Raw genomic sequence first — 18,654 nt, forward strand, 5'->3', positions numbered from 1 at the left:
GTTTTCGAAACGCGACTATTCTCGATAATTAACAAAATGCGACAGGCATCGCGCGAATTGTTCTTCCAAACTCGCCAATTATTGTTTCGCAAGCTGCGTGCGTTCTGCGTGTGTTACGTATGTATATATATGTATATGTATGCACGAACGTGTGTACGGTTGTGGCCGCGATTCGAGCAGACGCCGCGAGCAATCGTCGAAATTGAATCGCTGCTGGCTCGCAATTTACAATTTCGCCGACTCGACAGGCTCGTTTCTGCAGTTCGACAGCTTGACCGGACGCGAGAAAGGTCGCTGAATCGGCGACCGCCGCGTTCTAATTGAACCCTTTATTTCTAAAATTGAATTTGACAAGTGTGAATGCGAATTTTCCAAATGCATTAATTCATAATTATTTATAATGGTACACGATTTATCTCGTGGACGTTCACACAAGCAGTAATCAAATATTGGAAGATATTAAAATACGGTTGCTATATTAATTTATAATTGATGGAAAATAGAAAAAATTGATTTAGAATAATTTATAAACATCCACGTCTAGACTAAAAATTTACGAATTTACAAAACAAAAGTTTGATAATGGACATCAAAAAGCGATAAATACATCCTAAGAGGCGATTTTTCTATTTCAAGGGTTATTATCTCCGAGAAGATGCACGATTAGATAATAATAAGGTTAATGAATGAATAATGACAATTATCGATAACGAAAATATTCATTATACGATCGCGAAATTAATCGACAAATCAATAACTTATCCAACTGCATGTAAAAGTGACTTGTAAGAGACGCCTGATTAATTTTAAACATGTTGATCTATTTTGAGAGTGTTTTAAATTTTCACAAATCTAATGTAACGTAAAAAATTAATCCGATATTTCAAGACAAGAAAATTTAATTTTGTCTTTTACGAAAAAGTAAAATAAAATATTAATAAGAAAATTATAAATAGTTATTATGCAATTTTAGAGGGAAGAAATTTGCGTGCAATCTTGTAAATATTCCATTTTTTAATATTGTACCTATCTATTTTATAATATTATACCATTTTTTAATATTATATTATTATTTAATATTATTTAACCGTATATATTTGTCATTTTTAAATAAAATACAATATTTGCACGATACAAAGAGGAGAATATAATACAATATTTGCACGATGCAAAGAGGAGAATATAATGAATTATTGATAAATTTTACTGGAGTTTTACCTCGAAAAAAAAGGTGTTATTCATTCGAGATCGAGACGATAAACTCACGAGATTGTAAATCTGATAAGAAAACATCTCGAGCACATGCGCCCAGCTAAGATTTCATCTTGTGGAAAAGGTAAGTAGCACATATATGTGAATAGTAAAACCACAAAGAATATTCCGGAGGAAACAATGTTCTTAACGACCACAACAACGACTTGTCGTTAGATCATAAACAGGGCGAATTTAATACGTAGAGTCGGCGCGACACAAAAGAAGCCCGAGCCGAGTCCTGGCGCTCGTGTTACCGATCCGTCGTGAAGATAAGCTCAAAGTTGACACATCAGACGACGGGATCGAGAAGCTTTTCGAGAAGATGTCACAAGCCTTGTACCACTGTAAATTAAAATATCAATAAAATTCGCGCTTTACATATGTTTAAAATAAATCTTGCAAGTCTTCTTCAAATTTTACAATGAAATTTTCGTTGGGGGGAAAAAAGTCGACCGAGATCCGATCGAGGAATAATTCAAAGACACCAGGTATTCGGGAGCACCCTGTATATCGACGGCGATATCATCGGAGCGGCGGCCGGTCGAGAGAGAAGAGACAGAGACAGAGAGAGAGAGACAGAGACAGAGAGAGAGAGAGAGACAGAGACAGAGAGAGAGACAGAGACAGAGAGAGAGAGAGAGAGCTGTCAAGCGCACGCCGGCCGCGCCGATCGACCTCGTGCACAAGACGAGAAACGTACGTGACGCGCGGATGTCGTCGTCTCCTGGGCGGCGCCGGCGTCGGTGTCGGCGTCGGCGTCGGCCGGCAACACGCGGCCGCTCGCGAGATGCGCGCATGAATGAAACGAGCGGAGCGACTCTCCTCTCAAGGAGAGCACGTAGGGTCAATCGAGGTATGTAATCGCCGACACTGGGAATAAAATGCGACCGGCCGATGATGGAATTAATAATCGCCGCTCTCTCCCGCGCGATATCCAATTGACACTCGTGCCATGCCCGCTAAACGAGTTTTCATAATCTCGCGATTATTCCACGCACAATCGCCGCAATTGCCGCAAGTGCGTACGTATATTATCGACAAGTATATCGCGCGATTATTCGATATCTCGATCTAATTAACTCTAGCTTTAAACGTCGCTAGAGAGATTTTATCATCGGATTCCTCGAATATAATTCGGTTCGTTTGAAGGGAAGAAAGGGAGGAGCGTAAAGGATCTTTGGCAAAAATAGATTAGATAATAAACTAAAGCAACATAACAAAAATAGACTAAATAATTTGTAAAGTGAAAAATTTCGAGATGAAATGTTGCGTCATTTCTCTGTATAATAGAAGATGAAAGTGTGAAGCCAAATTAACTTACGAAAATTACCTATTCGGGTTATCGCTCTCCGAATAGAAAATTCTATTTATAAATAAACTGTACCATATACAATCCTGAGGAGAGACGAGAGGGGAGATTAAATTTGTATCTTGTGAAATTTTTCGTCGAATTTTATAAAAACTCTTTTTCATTCGATGACGCTGGGATTTACACGAAATCAATAGGAGACAAATCAAATGATACTCTTACCTCTCACCTACTTATTATTTTTTTTCTATCGATTCTACGTATGTGTCTATGCAAATTAGCATTTTAAGATTTTTTGACATCATAATTATATTATATAGACTATTTTTTTCTATGAAAGACAGAAAAGAGATAAATTTCTCTATAAAAAAAAGGCAGATCTATCCTACTTTCTTTGTAGTTGGAATAATGCAAGCAGGTAACTCGCGCTAGATTAATTTCTCCATCAGATTCATGTAAATCCCGCTCTAACGCTTGCATCTATTATGCACTCGCCTTTTATAAAAACAAAGGCATGCATTATTTCATTAGTTTCTTCGACACGAGAGGCGAACGAGTAACTCGGCCTCTTTGCTTTTACCGGCCCGACTAATGCTCGGCTTGTACGGAAAGCGGGGAGGCAAGTCAAGTGGCAAATTACTCGCTTTACCTTCCCCGACAAACGATACGAGTTGGCCATCTCGATGCTCGATCATTGTCGGGCTATCATTTCGCGTTATTTTCCGAGTAGCTGTGCTCTAGCGTTAATTCACGAGAGGGACATTCGTCTCCTTATCTCGTCGCGAGGAAAAGTAACGAACCAGATAAGCGCGAGCGATCTTTATACCTCGCTAGGCCCCGGCCACCCTTGCCGGCTTCGTCCGACTCGCGTAACGCGAAATATATATCTCTCTCCTTGGGAAACTTACCGAGTAGCAACAGCTTGAGCTCTCGCCTGGCATCCCGCTTGTCCCTCCGCAATTGCCGCTCGATCTCCTGGTTGATGCGTTTCTGTTCCTTCGCCTCTTCCGACAGGCAGCACGCCATGGCTCAGGACAGCGGAATCCTCCTTTGACGGAGGAGGTGGTGCCGGCCAAGAAGGAGGAGGAGGCGGTGGTGGAGAAGAACAGAGGCGCGACCAAGAGGCACGAGTACCGGGAAGGTTCTCGTGGACGAGAAACAAGAGGACGAGGAGGAGGAAGAGGAGGAGGTGGAGGAAGGAAGGGAGAGAGGAGCGTGCACGAGCGATTCGCGGTGACAGAAAGCGTTGCTCGCCGACCGGCGGCGACCTTCGTTGCGGCTACTGCTCCTATCTGTCTGCCTGTCTGTCCGTCTCTCTCTCTCTCTTACGACGAACGTGATTCCAAATTCAAGTAGATCGTCTCGATAGACGGGAGACGGGTATTATCTCGTCACCGCAACGACGGCGAACGAGCGACGACGACGACGACGTCTCGTCGTCGTCCTCGTGGTCCCCGTCTTCTTTCTCCCTCTCGCTATCTCTCTCTCTCTCTCTCCTTCTGACGGTCTCTCTCTCTCTCTCTCTCTCTCTCTCTCACTCTTGGCTCCCTCTTACTATTACTACTACCGTTGCTACTATCAACACCTCCGCTACCACTATCACCACCGGCGACGGCGGCGACGACGACGAGGACGGTGGTCACGTCGACGGCGACGACGACGACGGCGTTTCACTTACTCCCGACGACTCACCACCACCACTATCACCACCAGCACTATCGATACCACCAGCACTATCACCGGCACGACGGTCACCACGACGACGACGACGACGACGGCGACGACGACGGCGACGGCGGCGAAGACGGCGACGACGGGGAAACGTCCCCGGCGACGCACCCGTGTTTCCCCCTCAACGACGGCGGCGTCTACGCAGCGTCAGCGCCGCTGCTCCTGGCGGGGCTCGACGACGCCAGCGACGCATCAACGCGCGTCTACGCGCACGCACACGAGCCCCTCGCGCCGCCTGTCCGTCGTCTTGTCTTCTACTGTTCGCTCGCGCGGTCGCTCCGCCGCTGCTCCGTATTTCTTCCTCCCTCTCTCTCTCTCGTCCTCTCGCCCGTCACGCCTCGTATCGCTTCGTCCCGCTCGCACTCGCGCGCACGCACGTTTCGTCCCGAGTGCGAGTTCGCCGAGGCGCGCGCTACGCGGATCTCCCCGCTTATATATGACTCTGTGTGTTATATACTCCGCGCTCTTCTCTCTCTCCGTCTCTCTCGCGATTACTCACGCACACACGCACGTAATACACATGTAGAGCACCGCGCACGTTTCGCCTTTCCCACGGGCGCGACGTCCCGTAACCGCGACAAACGTTTCCCCCGCGGAGGGCGAGGTCCGTCCGTCCGTCCGTCCGTCTCTCCTTCTCGCTCGCACCTTCCTCCCGTGTCTCTCTCTCTCTCTCTCTCTCGCCGCGCGCTTCTTCACCACCCCTCTATCGCACACTTCCTCTCGGCTCGATCGTTTCTTCTCGCCGCGGAGAGATGCCCCGGCGCGGTGGATACTCTCGCCCTGGACTCGGTCGTCCTCGGGAGTCCCGGATGACGCCGGATGGCGCGTCGTCTCGCCCGCCTAGTACCACACGCACGGCTTACGGCGCGGCTAGAGAGAGCTCCCGAGAGAGCGGCGTAGCGGCGACGTTCGGCGATCGGCTCCCGGCTCGCGCGGTGTTGGGTGTGGTAACCCACCGGCGCTCCGTCTCCCTCTTCTCTCTTCCCCTCGAGTACGCTGCTCTCTCTCTCTCTCTCTCTCTCCCTCTCCCGCCGTTTCGCTCTCGCTCTCGCTCTCGCTCGCGCGACGGAGCCTCTCCCTCTGCCCTCTGCCTTCCCGCTCTCGTTCCAGTGGCACACGCGAAAAGCTGTCGCCGCTGCTACCGCTGCTCCGACGCACCGAGTCGCACAGAAACTTGACACGAGGACACCACGAGACCAACGCGGCATACGACGATCGGTCGCGTTAACGACGACGACGGCGACGTGTCGGATCGTGGATCGCCGAGAGAGAGAGTTTACCGCGATGCGCGCGATATACCTCCCGTCGTCTCTCTCTGTCTATCACGAACACACTTTCTCTCTGTCTATCTTTATCGTCGCTGTTGGCCGATGCTGCTGCTGCTGCTGCACGAGCGCCCACACCTCACTAGCGGAGCAACTCCTCCTTGCGACACGCGCCGCGCCCGTTCGGCGCGCAGCTTTTATGAAGCGTCGCGCGAGCCGAGAATCCTGTTAGACCAAACCAGATTGGCGAAGCCCCGGCGACACGGCCAGCTCTCGGTTCGCTCGTGGCTGGCTGCCTGCGTATCACCAGCACCGTAGGGCGCGGGGGGCGCGCACGTGTCCGCTAACGAGATTAAAATCGGCGAGTAGGAGGAGGCGCGGCCGCCACCCGCCGGGGACGAGGCACGGAGAACGTAACGGCGCGGCGTTGCGATCGCCGCGTTCCCTACTTTACCGACGCCGGAGGCGCGTCTATGAAATGCGCGCCCTGCTGTCGGAGACAGATGTTATTAATCGTACAATTTATTTGATTCAAGTTGAATGTTATTCTGTAAAAATGCGCAATGAAAGTATATTAAATTTGAGTATTTTTTAATTCAAGTATAAAGTGGCATACTCTGCTGGTTCTTGATTTTTCGGCTGGATTTACATAGATCGTTTTTTTGCGTATTAAAAAAGATACGCCTTTTGACGTGCAAGTGGAAACGGGGAATGGAATATTTTAATTTTGCGTTATATATGCGAGTTTTTATGATTTACTAGTCTTCTTCATAAGGATTTTTAATGTACTTTGAGCTTTATAATTGTTTTCTATTCTCATGTGTTTTCCTCTGTTTATCTTTTATACTGTTATCTTGCTGTGCGTAATTTATTTATGCAATTGTACAAGTACGAACTTTTTTTCGGAACAGTATTTTTTTCCTTTATTTTTCATTTTCATCGACGATGGAATTGACATTGAATTTTTGTCCAGATTCTTAATACGGTTACTCTTCTATTGGTTGTTCAGCTCCAATTTTTCGTCCAATTTTTATTTCATGCGTAAGAATCGTGATGTTGGAAAAGATGTTATTATTGTACAATTTATTTAATTTTATATTTAAGTTAAATGTTATTCTATATAAAAATACGCAATAAAACTATATTAAATTTGAATATTTCCAACCTAAAGTATCAAGCATAACATACTCTGCTGTTTCTTGATATTTCAGCTGAATTTACATAGATCGTTTTTCTGCGTATTAAAAAAATACGTGTCATAAAACTATTACCATTGTTAGATGAAAGGATTAAGTTTCGAGTGTGAGGCTTCACGAAGCCCATAATTCCGACAGATTTCTGAGACTTAATTCGATTCTTTAATGAATCAATAAATTCTAAAATATATTTGAAAAATATCGTGCTTATAATTATTTTTTATCCATGCGATTCATTTTACATTTTTGACATATTTCTTCACTCGTTTCTTCCTCATGAAGCACGACTTTTCCTAAATAATGACATAAATTTTGATTAAAAGTGAAGAAATAGTAATTAATAACATGATAGTAAAATACCAACGAAAAAGACAGTCTTAAAAAATTTAAAAATTGTCGCAAAATAAAAAGTATTGTAAAAAATTATTGTATAAAAGAAAATAGAAAAAACTTATTTGCATTCCACATATATTCATTATGATAAAAAAATCATAAAAATATATAAACAATTTTATATAAATCTAAAATTCTACTTTCCCTTTTTCTCTATGAATATTTTAAATTGTGTATGTATATATATATATATATATATATATATATATATATATATATATATTTTCTTTTTTTAAATATTGTTACCTGTATCTAGATCAATTTGACGCAAATTTATTGAGATTAATTCAAGCAAATTCGCAGCGTGCATATAATAGTTTACGTCGCCAAATAATTCCGCAATCTTGTGGAAGAATTGTTGAAGAGTTTCCAATCGTCTTTATTTTAATATTAGTTAAAGTTCTTTTTAATATTTTAATTTACATCTAATTATATAGGTACGAATAATTCAAATAGAATAAATACAAGTTAATAATCTTGAGTAATTCCTTATCTAAGAGTAATCTGCTTTGTTGGAAATCCTTCAAAATTCTATCATGCTGTCGTTGCAGCTTCTCCATCTGCGATACAGATAGTCTCGAATTTTCCAGTAGATTTTTAAAATTCGCGGATGCGAGAAAAAAGTCTTTCCTTCTGTCCCTGTGATCATCCAACAGCACACACATGTCTTTAGGGAAAGTAATGTTTTTGGAACAACATTCCATCAAATCTCGCAATTTCGATATTCTTTTTTCTTTTTCAATCTCGATCTGAATGATGATTGAAAGAAGAGCTCTCTCTTTTATTAATATTATGCAATCCAAAGAGAGAAATTTAAAATAAACTAAAATGATCAATAGCATTCTGTTTGAAGATGGAAAAGCTAATATCTTAAACTTTGATACATAAATCGCTTTTATTTCGAAAGTAGATATAAAAGCAAACTTTTAAAATCTCATTAAAAGTTGAATATAATGAAGCAGTTTTCCAACCACTACTAAAATTTAGTTAGAGTAATTGATAATTAAAATAAAGAAATTTTTTTCTTTCTCTCTTTGTACTTAATACCCAACAAATCAACGTTAATTATAACTTCGAAATATGAAAAGATATAAAATTCTAAGCACGCTTAAAATTACCTGTCTGCGATACGATATGAAATCGTTGTCTGTGTAGTTTGCACTCGAAAAAGGACATGCGAGTAATGTGTGACTCATATCGAATACTCGTTTCGCGGCGAGGTATGATACTTGTAAGGATTGCGTATATTGAACGACGGCCTCGAATACATTGCTAATTAAGCTCAGATGCTGCATTAAGGTCGCCTGTTTATCGTCCATCACAGTCTCTTCCACTTGGGTTCTTATCAAATAGACTTGCAGAGTTTCCTGAAATTGTCGCGATTTCTGTTTAAAAGGTACTTAAAAATTCTAGGATTAGATTCTATTATTTGTAACGTTAAGTGTAATGTATTTGTATAAATTAAATGCCTTATAATTAATAGCCGCTAAACGCTTTGATGACTTGAGTCCGTTGCACTGTTCGCAGCAAATGCAGCAAGCAGATGTAAGTTTCTCTTGAGCCAGATGTGAATGCGTCGCGGTGAGAAGGGGTGAATATGCTTGCGATATTTTTTCCTCATCTGATGTTGGCGTAGAATGTAAGGAAGAATATCTATGAATGCACGGCTCGCTCCATCTCGAATGAGGATTTCGCTCGCGAGATTGTGACATATTTCATACGTCTTACTTGAGCTTATTTCTATAGAATAAGCATTATGATTTTGCTAATAATAAAAAAAATATACAAGTTATGTGTACAATGTGTTACAAAAATTCTTAAATCGCTTACTGATTGTCTCATCAGCCATATCTCTCCAAGTAGATTTATGTCGCTAATATAACATGGCTGTTCTGCGATTTAAAAATATGTAGAGATTGGCACGATATTGCTTGTATGCGCTTTTACTTGTTGATTATGTTTCCTTAAAATCTTTTGACATGCTGATCGATGGATAGTTAGGAACGATATATTTATTATGGATTAAAAAAATCACGTTCTGAACGTTTACGCGCTGTATATATACATATGTATATTACAAACCAGTACTTATTTATTATATAATCATCTTTAGTTGAAAAAAACAATTAAGCGACAAATATTTGATACACTTTGTATCAAGGTTATAAAGATACGATTGACTATTTCAATGAAGTAAAACAACAAGATGTAAATATGACAAATGACATAACGGTTGCTCCACTGTTACACTAAATCTGTGACTTTTACTACAATTCTTTCGGCAAACTTTCGATTATGAACGCATAAAAGTCTTACCATTTGCATATTACACAACGCAATAATTTATTACATATTATATTAATACATGCATATAAAGATAAAAAGATTAGATTTATGGCTTCAACTTTCGTGTTTGATATTTTATATGATACCCTTGAATTATACATATATATTAGATGTCTGTATACGTCATCAAAAAATATCCGGATAATTAGTGAGAGAATTTTTGGTTTTTTTTTTTATACATCTTCTTAATATTTAAATGCACATCTCTCACTTGATATAAATACTTTGACAATACAATCATACAATCGATAATCATACAATTAATATTGCACAATTAAAATTGCAGGCTTAAAAACATTAAATAATCAAGATCTTTTTCGAATAATACATCTAGAGTTCCCTTTCTCTTTTCTTTCCTTTTTTGAGTTTTATGATATTTTTCAATTTATTTTTTTAACATCTTTTTTTATAGAAAAATTCAATAAATCACGAAAATTTATTAATTGCGTCTATTAAATTAATTATTAGTGTGACAATGGATCAATCCTCGAAAGTGGCCTTTCTTACAAAAGGAACAATCCAACTTTCCTATATTTACCGCGCGTTTTATATAATAAAATAAACAGACACACAATATATCAAGTAGAAGCTGAAATTGATATTCTCTCTTAACGCTATGTAAATATATATGTATATATTATTTTATAACACTATTTATTACACAAGATGTGAATACAAGTTTATTTTCGGCAGATCTAACGAGTATTGATCGAGTCTACAAAAGTTTCGGTTCGTTACGTATTCATTTTTCTCTACCTCGACAATATGAATAGATACGGGAGCAATAATAATTATAGCAATAATAATAATAAAATAGTATTAATATAATAATAAACGCTCTTTTGTCGCTACCCCATTTTCTACATACATATATATAAGATTGTGGATACAAGTGAATAAAACTTGTAGAAGATTTCACTGAAAGTTTATGCTTCAAAAAAGAAAAAGACAGAAAAAAACAATCATAAATACTCAAAAATACTCATCTCATTTATACATCATAATATTCAGCTTTTTCTTACGTATCACTTCATCGATATCTATTATTACGTCGTTGAAAAATTTGGCATTTGGCGAAAGTTTAATGGGATCTATTACTAAGATCTTGAACTGTAGGCGAATAAATAATGTAGAATCTTACTTTACGAATGCAGATAGGTAGTTGGACCTTGAAGATTTTACAGATTACTTCCCGTTGAATGAGAAAGGGTTTCTCATTCGTCGTGAATGCTCTTAAACTTTAAGATATATATCTTTTATAGTGATCCTTTTTAGTGGCCACAAAGTTATCTCGTAAAATACTCTTAAGTAATATAGATCTATGTACAATTTCTCATAAAATAATATTAATTTAATATATACCTTTCGCGTTTTGTATTATAATAATGTATATCGTTGTATATGTGTGTACGTGTGTATGTACGTAATGTGTGTTTAAATGTGTGTGAGTGTTATAATATATTAGTCACTTAAATATCTCATTTGATTATTATTTCAAAATATGTATTCGTACATTTGATATGAGAGATTCAATCCCATATTTTTGACGAATAAGAGTGAATGTTGGCACAGACAGTGGCTGGGTTAAGGCACTTTGGGGTGATTGATTCTCTCCGCAGTACCATCCAGCATAACTATCTTATCGAATTTTCCGCCCCCTCCCCTTTACGCCTCCTGCAGCTCATCGCCTGGCTCTTTTAAATTCATTTTTACCTATATACGTCGTCGTGCGTAATATTCGAATGACTGCGCGCAACTCTTACATATGTATCCCATTTAATTACGTGACTCTTTTTACTACCTTAAAGTAAAATACGCTGTCTCTGGTGAGCATTGGAGTGTGAATGGCGAACCGACTATAGCCCTCACAGCGGTTTTGTGAAATTCGCTGGGAACATACCCTTTTCATTGGTGCCTTCTTTGATACCCATTAACCATCCTTCTTCCTATGATGAATAAATGCAAAAACGCCGTAAGAAAAAGCTTTAATATTTTGCAATTTAATTCACACATTTAAAGGTCACAAACCTGTTCTTCGGGATCATCGTATTCCACGACGCGAATGATCTCACCAACATCAAACGACAGCTCGTCCACATCCTCGCGGCTGTATTTATAAGTGGCTTTAACCCTGTACAAAACACCCGGTGGCAGATTGTCGGTGGTCGCCCCTATAGAGAAATTGGTAGCATTTTCATATTCCGCTTCTAGAATGATCGAGTCCGCCCCGTTAGTCATGGATCTGCCTGTGATTTTATCCGCATGGAGATTTCGATATGTACCAAAAATATATGCAAAATTTCATATTTCATATTTTTAATCGAATGTATTAACGTTTAATACCACAACTAGGTCAAATTCATTACGATCTTGTTTCGGCAAGACCATGCACAAAGGGGCAGGTACTAATATTACATTAATTACATTACTAATTACTCGATGCTGCAAATTTAATAACATTCGATTAATTATGCCATGTGTTACATGCGCATATTTACTTGGAAATCATATGTTGACATCAATTTTGCAAAAACAAATTAGTCAACAATTATAATATAACATGCATATTGTTTAATTTTGTAAAAAAATATAATTTAATTACTTCTTTATTCTTATCTTTATTTTAATAAGATTTTTAACACTTTATTATAAAGAAATTTAATATTAAAAACACTACAAAAGGTATAAGAGAAAAAATCCGATTCAAACTGTTGAGAAAATTCGTATAGTTCACCGTCTCAACATTATCTTATATATGCGACGTTGAAATTTGGACAATATTAGAGAAAAAATGCACACTTACAAGATGTGCGAGCGACTTACCAACTGGAATATCGTATAACTCCTCGACCTGTTTGGAAGGCGCGACTGCGCTCTGCGGCGACGCATCCTGGTTATTGAGAGAATTATCATTGCTGTTAGCGTTGCTATTAGCGTTGCTATTAGCGTTGCTGTTAGCGTTGCCATTTATCTGGGTAGTCGGCGATGTATCTCTGGCAACGGGCGCAGTATCATTCAAAGCTGAAACACGCGAAAAAAAGCACACTCAAAAAACTGGATGGCCAGCTACAACATGGCCTTGTCAAAGCCATCGGGAATATTCCTGTTTTTGTTTTACGCGTAGCGAGAATATCACAAGACATGCATAATTAGTGCAACATATATGTAATTAGTATACGCGCAAAAGTACAAATCAAACTTTGAGAAAAATGTGACAAAAGATTTACCTTCTGAGATGTTGTTCTGCGCTGGTTGCGTGTTGATTATTAGGCTGAAACAAATCAGTGTTATGTAACTATTGTCTTGATAATACATTTTGTATAATTACTACTATTAGTATTACTATCATACCATGTTTTATGCAACAATTTCTATTTAATGTTATATTTTGTACGATTATAGTTTTGTAACGTTACATTTTGTATCACATTTTATATAATTCTGAGTCAAATTATATTTCATACAATCTTTCAATACATTATTCTTTCGTATAATTAATGTCTTTATATAACTATTATTACATTCATAATAATTAAATTTAATTTGGTTCACTTACGACGAATTCGCGTTAGGTGATTTCGGCGATTGCGGTTCCGTGTTCTTCTTAAGTGTGTAAGATCCTCGCTGACTCTCATTAGCCAATTTGTCGACGATCGCCTCTAATTCTGAATATACCTAGGAACATGAATAGGAGTAGGAAGAAATATAATAATAACGTCACACCGCAGTTTCTTTATACATGTTTCCCGATATAAAAAAGTTAAATTAAATTTTTGTTAAAATAAATTCTATTCAAAATTAAATGAGATAACAAATGTTATATTAAATCCGATTCTATTATGTTTATTCGTCCTTTTTCGTACGAATTAGATACCTTAGAACTTTCAGTGTGAAACACTTGCTCCGCGGCAAAGAGGGTCTGTAGATTAGTGACAAGGAAAAGAACACGCGAGTCGTATAACGCCGGCAGTTCATCGTGTAGCTCGGAATTCAGCTGCTCGTATGTACGTTTCGCCTCCTCTAATAGTTCCTTCCCTCGGGACACTTTGAGCTCGTCCCTCTTCTTTGGATTACACTGCAGGGATTGGAAGTTGTGTCTTTGACTGTCGTAATCTACCTGCTTACGGCCACGCTTGTCGACCTTTTTCTAGAAACAAATAAAAACTTTGAAGCATAAGATACATTAACATAAATATTATAAAAAATGGAGAAAAAATGCTTGATTTGTTTTTCCGCTTAACTATAATGCCTTTATAATTTTCCAGCATCTTTTTCTATTTCTTATAAGAATAAATAATAAAGTATCATTTATTAAAATTGACGATTCAAGAGAAAAGTTTCATGAATGTAAAAAAATGATGAAATAAAAAAAATATTAATTTAAAATATATTAATTTAATTTTCATTAAAATATCAAGTTTATATCTATTTTTCTTATTTTTCGTGGAAAGTTTTGCAATAATGGAGAGTATCGTAAAGAAATCATTTGCTGCAATTATCGCAAATTGTATAGAACGTACCCTCATCTCCGGGAATTGGCTCTGATATGTGTTGAGTGGTACAAGAACCTGGTCCGCGAGCTTGTGAGTGAAATCTTGCCATAGCATGTCAAGATTTTGTGCCTGCACGTACAACAAGTCGTGTCCAGTCCACTGGCTCTCGTAAATTTCATTCAACGAGTCCATAAGCGTCTTCGAGGCAGCTTGCACCGCTGAAAAATAAAATACGTACATCGGTTTAGTTTGCTTTGTCTATTTTTTTTCCATGAATGCTTTTTCAATTATTGTCACTAATGCATGAAACTCTCGCGCATAAAGAGATTAATTTTTAACGAAGAAAACTTTTTTTCAAACTCAAAGATATCACGTAACGCGGTCAAAGAGAAACACAGAGAGCTGGTTTGCACAAACCGTGGAGAAACTTTTTCACGCCGATTTTCCATCAGGTGGCACATGTCTTTTTACATCAGGAATATACGCGCGACGCGGGTGATTACTTTCCTGACCTACATCTAAACCTCTCCTAGTACATTCACCTGCTGTGATAACGCAGTTGTTAACAAATTCCTTGCTTTGACTCGCGCTACGTAAAAGTTGCTGTCATTAGAGTTGAATTTTATGCTGACGCGTATTTAATTCAAAACAAGATGAAATCAGAGTCTTGTAGATATATAAGTCGATGTATCATTTAATTTGAAAGCTACTATAATTTTATTCTTTTATTGAAAGATTCTTTATAATTATTTATTATTTTTAATTTTGTACATATTTGCATTTTTAATTTATTGCAATTGAAACTGGACATATAATATATATATTATATTGTACATTTCATCCTTTATATTTTAGTAAAAGAAATCAAGATATTCTTTATAGAGAAAATGTCAATTTTTAATGAATCAAGAAAAATACACGTGTAAAAATTATGGGCATTTCTAAAAAAATTTATTGTATAAAATAATCATATTTATCGATGAAAATAGTTGAATAATGTCAATGATATATCTCCAAATAAAGTTACAAAATCAATTTTAATTAATATGTGTTATTGTGCGCAAAATTGAAGATAACGTTTACGAGCGCTGGGCGATTCATCATTAGTGCAAATTATGATAAGTGACTACTGCAATTTTTAATGTGATTATTTTTTAGTCACTTCAATTTGCAGCCAACGAGCTATGCGCGTACTCATTAATTTCTTTTCTTTAGTTTATCTACTTGGAACTTGGACTTGTGTACTCGTAGACTTGTGGAGCGCGTAATGATGTAAATTGCGACGATGAATCGTCGGTGATTTTACTCGTAACACATTGAACATATTTTCGTCGTATTTTCCCGTTAACGTTACTCGTTTTATGGCGACTTTGTCGCCGGTGAAACTCGTCCGTTATTTATCGACAGGTTTTACATTCGACTTTTGCATGCAGGTATTTATGCGCCTCGCGTTCCGTCTGTCGAGCGATAAAAGAAAAGCTAACAAGCCATTAATGCGGATTTCGCGTGCTCCAAAATTAACGCTTCCTCCTGAGCATCGCAACGTTTTTTTAACGAGAGACAGTGACTTAAAAAATTCTGCATTTTTTGCATTTTTTAATTTTTAATTCTATCACTGGTATTTTTTGTGAAATTTGCAATTAATAGCCATGTCGAAGAAATGCTTTTCCCTTTTTCTGGAGCTGAAAAGCGGAAGTGAAAAGTGCAAATACTGACGTTCAGCCAAGTATAAAAATGTTGTTCGCGACTAACTCGAGTGGAAAGGATTAAAGATCGAATGACATTCTACTATTGATTTCGCGCGTGTTTGTGGTCTCGCACCGAGACTCGTCATTCAAGTGAGAGAGAAAGAGGAGCATGAGAGTGCACTGTTGGGCCTTCAGCTTTTAAAGTACATAATTTCTGTACCAGTTAGATACCTTATATGAAAATTCTTTGCCCAAGATTGTTGCATATAAGCCTACCAACGCCTATGCGTGTCTGTATAATTTTTTGTTGAATTGAACATGAATTTATATTATCGTAAAATATTTGATATTACAATATACTTCCGTTAGGTAATAATAATAATCATTATAATACGGATTATACTATTGTTAATTATTTATAAATTATTTATAATATTATACTGTTATAAATACGGAGGAAAAAAAAATTAATTTTCCATTGATCTAAACATTGAAAAAATTGATAATATATATCTATTACAGAGGAATGCGATATACAAAATAATTATATTATCATCCATATTATTGGTCAAGTCCCGAATTGGCTTTATCAATTTCCTCGACTACAAGCGTCTATCGATTATTCTGCTGAGAGTATATATTCCTGTGTCTCATGTATTGCTATCTTATCTAAAATATATTATCTCAAGGCAAGGCCGTATTCTTTAATATTTTGGGCACGTTGTCTGTTGGCGCAAAAGATTGTCACGTATTATGTGCAGAGTAATTTTTCCTCCTGCCGATTATCATACAAAGTTCGATCGTTTTGTGTGTGTGTGTGTTCATCTGGTGCATTACCGAATATACAAGCGCGATTAAAATCTTACGTCAGTTCCTCCCGGTAATTGATGCCGATGAAATCTACGCAGAATCACCGGTCGTTATTCAATGTCTGCTCGTTATTCACCCGTCCGTCATTCATTCGCGAGACGAATACGCGATAGAAGTGTCGGCGGACAGTGAAAATGAGATTTTCCCGACTGATCATAACAGGTCTTCGTTAAGTTAATCGAAATTAATATCGAGCGTGAAACAAAATTTTTAAATAACATTTCTTTGATATTTATAACGTAGAATAACGAAGAATTACTTATAATTATAATTTTCTTCGAAATATAATTTAATTTTTTTATTATATTCCTGCACGATGTGTGCAAATTTTTTGCTATTAATACGTATAAACTGATATAATTTTTATATCGTAATATATATATAAAACAGATGTAGCGAATTTATATATGGAATATACTTTACATATAAGATATATTTTACAAATGAATTTTGAGCGTGCATATTGACGGATATTTATTATCTCTGCAACCCGCAAAAAACACGAGGATAAATGTAAAGTTACACGTCAAGTAATTCAGCCTCTACGAGAGTTTAACAAGCGGGTCACGGTTACGCAAGATTGTCCGAACAATTTTTTCTTTTAACATCGCATTTCGTTGTTAATTCGAGCACGCTGACTTTATTATTAATAAATACATATTTTTATTATAAATATATATTCTGTTGTGAATGCAAAAAATTTTACATACTGCTTAAATCACAAATCATATGACAAAAGAGGGATTATACTTCTCGAAAATTCACAAAAGATATATGTCAATATTCTATATAAATTTTAATTTTTTTAAAGTAATCGATATATATATGTTTATGTGCCAATTAAATCGAGAAAAAATTAATTCGACAAATTTAATTGAGAAAGAAACTTTCGTCATAATTTCCGAACCTTGTGCATATTGAATATTATAAAAGTTATATTCAAGGTATTGACAGCTATTAGCCAGAATGAATAGAATCGCTTATAACTAAGCAATTTGAATTTTTCATGATAATTTAATCTCCATAATTAGTGCTAAATTAGTGCTTATGTAAAGATTTAATGTCGCATCAATTTTTCATATGTGTTATAAATTGAATAGATAATTAAATATTAATTATTCAAAGATTAAGGTATTTAATCCCGTCGAAAAATATCACCACTATTAGAACCATAATAATTAAAAAAAAGTCTTGAATAAAACATTAAAAATGAGACATCTAATTCATTTGATATAAACCCAGTGTTTCTTTTATTGCGCATATAAAATATAATAAGCATTAATGCGCTTAATAAAAAAAAAGAACAAATTTTATCGAGTATGTGACAACTTACCTCGAACACATCTGATATAATTGTTAAACTCCTTTTGTAGTCTGTTAGCAGAGTTCTGCTGCCTCGTAAAATTCTGCAGATGCTCGTCGAATATATCGTCTGCAGTTCGATCGACCTTGCCTAGATTTTGAAGAAACTGTAACGAGAAAAAATACGTCTTCCATTAATTGTACGTATATCGTACTAAAATTTGTATAATTTTAATATTCATAAATAATAATTTATAAAAATTATAATATAAATATAAATATTAATATACAATATATACAACAATATATAAAATAATATACAAATGAAATATATTTATATAAAGAGAAATTAAAAATTTTTTTATATAAAGAAGATATAAGAATGTATGATTTACATTTATATAAAATTTATTATATGTGAACAAAGTAAAATCTCTTCATATAATATTCCGACCTAAACTAGTGATATTAAAAAGAATACAGTCATGATTTATTGAATCATCGTGTTTATTCAATCGTCTTTCCGACGATGTTGAACGAAATTTGCGTGGGTCCCGTTCCCACAAATGCCAATTCACTCTGACTGCGTAGGTGTAAAATACTTCTACATAAGATACTCAATTTTCTTCTCCTCAAACTTTTCAATATGATCAAAGATAAGCGACTTTCGGAAGAAATTTAGAAAGTATGATTTTCTAACGAGTATATGTCTCTAGTTCTTTTCCAATTTAAATGTATTTATTTTGTATGTTATCGTCACCTTCGAAAAAGATAATATTTCTTCATTAAATTATCTTTCCTTATTAA

At 36.9% G+C, this 18,654-nt stretch overlaps 3 protein-coding genes across 13 annotated transcripts in view; all 3 read right to left on the reverse strand.

The window, feature by feature from the left end:
• Galphaq (G protein alpha q subunit) overlaps window positions 1–5,960 on the reverse strand; it is a 34,306-nt gene extending 28,346 nt beyond the window's left edge. For 2 of the 6 annotated variants that reach the window (XR_014439887.1, XM_083105262.1), the window contains exon 1: window positions 3,472–5,956. Coding sequence is in view for 3 of the 6 variants with exons in the window: in XM_083105262.1 (XP_082961388.1) it covers window positions 3,472–3,589 (118 nt within the window). In the remaining 3 variants the exon portion in view is untranslated. Of the gene's footprint in view, window positions 1–3,471 lie in introns of all 6 variants that reach the window. The other 4 variants (XR_014439888.1, XR_014439889.1, XM_083105260.1 and 1 more) reach the window with 4 other exon arrangements.
• Window positions 5,961–6,136: 176 nt separating this feature from the next.
• On the reverse strand, window positions 6,137–9,069 carry LOC145975104 (uncharacterized). Of its 3 annotated transcripts, none has more exons than XM_083105264.1 (6): window positions 8,979–9,069; window positions 8,618–8,888; window positions 8,267–8,515; window positions 7,614–7,897; window positions 7,395–7,525; window positions 6,137–7,048 (listed from the first exon to the last, which is right to left on the reverse strand). In XM_083105264.1, the coding sequence occupies exons 2-6, from the start codon at window positions 8,858–8,860 to the stop codon at window positions 6,969–6,971; spliced, it is 987 nt and encodes a 328-aa protein (XP_082961390.1). In that variant the 5' UTR covers window positions 8,861–8,888; window positions 8,979–9,069; the 3' UTR covers window positions 6,137–6,968. The 3 variants fall into 3 exon arrangements, 2 of the variants coding, with proteins under 2 accessions (XP_082961390.1, XP_082961389.1); XR_014439890.1 differs by having other exon boundaries at window positions 6,144–6,553; window positions 6,831–7,048; window positions 8,618–9,053; XM_083105263.1 differs by having other exon boundaries at window positions 6,138–7,048; window positions 8,618–9,053.
• Window positions 9,070–9,466: 397 nt separating this feature from the next.
• Amph (amphiphysin) overlaps window positions 9,467–18,654 on the reverse strand; it is a 33,779-nt gene continuing 24,591 nt past the window's right edge. The window contains exons 3-10 of one of the 4 annotated variants that reach the window (XM_083105255.1): window positions 17,879–18,014; window positions 14,015–14,205; window positions 13,369–13,641; window positions 13,051–13,169; window positions 12,722–12,765; window positions 12,318–12,515; window positions 11,523–11,740; window positions 9,467–11,440 (exon numbers count right to left, since the gene is read on the reverse strand). In XM_083105255.1, the coding sequence (XP_082961381.1) occupies window positions 11,360–11,440; window positions 11,523–11,740; window positions 12,318–12,515; window positions 12,722–12,765; window positions 13,051–13,169; window positions 13,369–13,641; window positions 14,015–14,205; window positions 17,879–18,014 (1,260 nt within the window). In that variant the 3' untranslated portion in view covers window positions 9,467–11,359. The remainder of the gene's footprint in view (window positions 11,441–11,522; window positions 11,741–12,317; window positions 12,516–12,721; window positions 12,766–13,050; window positions 13,170–13,368; window positions 13,642–14,014; window positions 14,206–17,878; window positions 18,015–18,654) is intronic. The other 3 variants (XM_083105256.1, XM_083105257.1, XM_083105258.1) reach the window with 3 other exon arrangements.

This window comes from Camponotus vicinus, unplaced genomic scaffold (assembly GCF_025532165.1).
Source record: "Camponotus vicinus isolate PSW18456_S1 unplaced genomic scaffold, iyCamVici1.0 SCAF_7, whole genome shotgun sequence".
In the NCBI taxonomy this organism is placed as follows: domain Eukaryota; kingdom Metazoa; phylum Arthropoda; class Insecta; order Hymenoptera; family Formicidae; genus Camponotus; species Camponotus vicinus.